Here is a 1,412-nt window from a genome sequence, read left to right as displayed (position 1 = left end):
GCCAAAAGGCTGGGATGACATCAGCCACAGAGTATCACATTTCAGTGTGAATGTGACATCATCCACACACGTTGCGTGTGTGGGAAAAGGGAGCTTAAAAGGTACAGACATTTATTCAACAAACCAAAACAATGTAACAGAGATTTACAGCCACCCAGCGTGTTCTAGCAGATGAACACACACACACACACACACACATACAAAACCGATGATATCACATACAAAATTATTTCAAAATAATCACAACAAATAGAAAAGTCTCGCCGTTAACGAACGAGAATCGTTACAATGACGTCACACAAGCGTTTCGTCACTCACGGAGCGGCAACGTCATCGTGACGTCAAAATCAGAAAAAAAAAGAATCACACCACAGAACAAGCGTCTTGTCGCCGTGCACAGTACAGGGAAACGTTACTGGCGAACACACTCCACCTCCTAAACCTTCTGAAAACCAAAACGCCAACGGTGTTGTTTTTTGTTGTTTTTTTTGCCCCTTGCCGTTTCGCGACATAGTCCACCTCCAGTTCTTTCCTTGCTGTAAATTATCTTGAACACTACGAAGAACGAGGGGGAAAAAAAAAAGAAAAAAAAAGTCGGATCATGGCTGTTGTATTTGAACAACTGGGAAGAGCTCCATCACAGAGAGAGAGAGAGAGAGAGAGAGAGAGAGAGAGAGAACAAAAAAAACCAAACCTCCCGCCACAAATGAAAACGCCATCATCACCATAATCAGTTCAGTCTGGAAGAGGAGTGTATATGTATGCGTATGTGTGTGTGTGCAGGGAGGTGGGGGGGCGGGGACTATGGGGTCTAGGAGAGGAGGGGGACGGTATGGGCGGGGTGTGGGGGTGGTGGGTGGGGGGGCCTGGCGGGGGTGTGGGGGGGGGACTGGGGGATTCAGAGGATGTCCGGGTTCCGCTGACGTCATAGGGAACTGGGGCTGGGGCTCCCGTAGCCGCTGGACACGTCATCGCTGAGGCTCTGGGTCTGCCGCTTCATCTGGGTGAGGGCGTTGTAGCCGGGGCTGGTGTAGGGGTAGGTGGGGGCGGCCCCGGGGGCCATGTTGGGGAACATGAAGCGGTCCTCGTAGTCGAACTCGCACAGGATCTTGTTGTCGCACAGGTAGAACCGGTCGCCCACGCAGAACCTGCACAGGCAGACGGACAGACGGACACCTGTGAACTTGTGTGTGAATGAAAGAGTGAATGATGGATGGATGGAAGAATGAATGAATGAATTAATAAATTAATTATCTAAACTTATGAAAGAATGAATGAATGAATTAATTAATTAAACTTAATGAAAGAGTGAATGAATGAATGAATGAATGAATGGGTGGATCGATGAATGAATACATAAACAGGTAAATAGGTAGATGAGTGGGTGGATGAATGAATAAATGAAGAAAGGA

At 47.6% G+C, this 1,412-nt stretch overlaps 1 protein-coding gene across 2 annotated transcripts in view; it reads right to left on the bottom strand.

Moving 5' to 3' along the window:
- Positions 1-867: 867 nt before the first annotated feature.
- The window catches only part of LOC143286586 (uncharacterized), an 89,942-nt gene continuing 89,397 nt past the window's right edge, over positions 868-1,412 (bottom strand). For both annotated transcript variants that reach the window (XM_076594211.1, XM_076594210.1), the window contains exon 4: positions 868-1,148. In XM_076594211.1, coding sequence (XP_076450326.1) covers positions 926-1,148 — 223 coding nt within the window. In that variant the 3' untranslated portion in view covers positions 868-925. The remainder of the gene's footprint in view (positions 1,149-1,412) is intronic.

This window comes from Babylonia areolata, chromosome 10 (assembly GCF_041734735.1).
Source record: "Babylonia areolata isolate BAREFJ2019XMU chromosome 10, ASM4173473v1, whole genome shotgun sequence".
Classification (NCBI taxonomy): Eukaryota; Metazoa; Mollusca; class Gastropoda; order Neogastropoda; family Buccinidae; genus Babylonia; species Babylonia areolata.
This window is presented reverse-complemented; position numbering and strand designations above follow the sequence as displayed.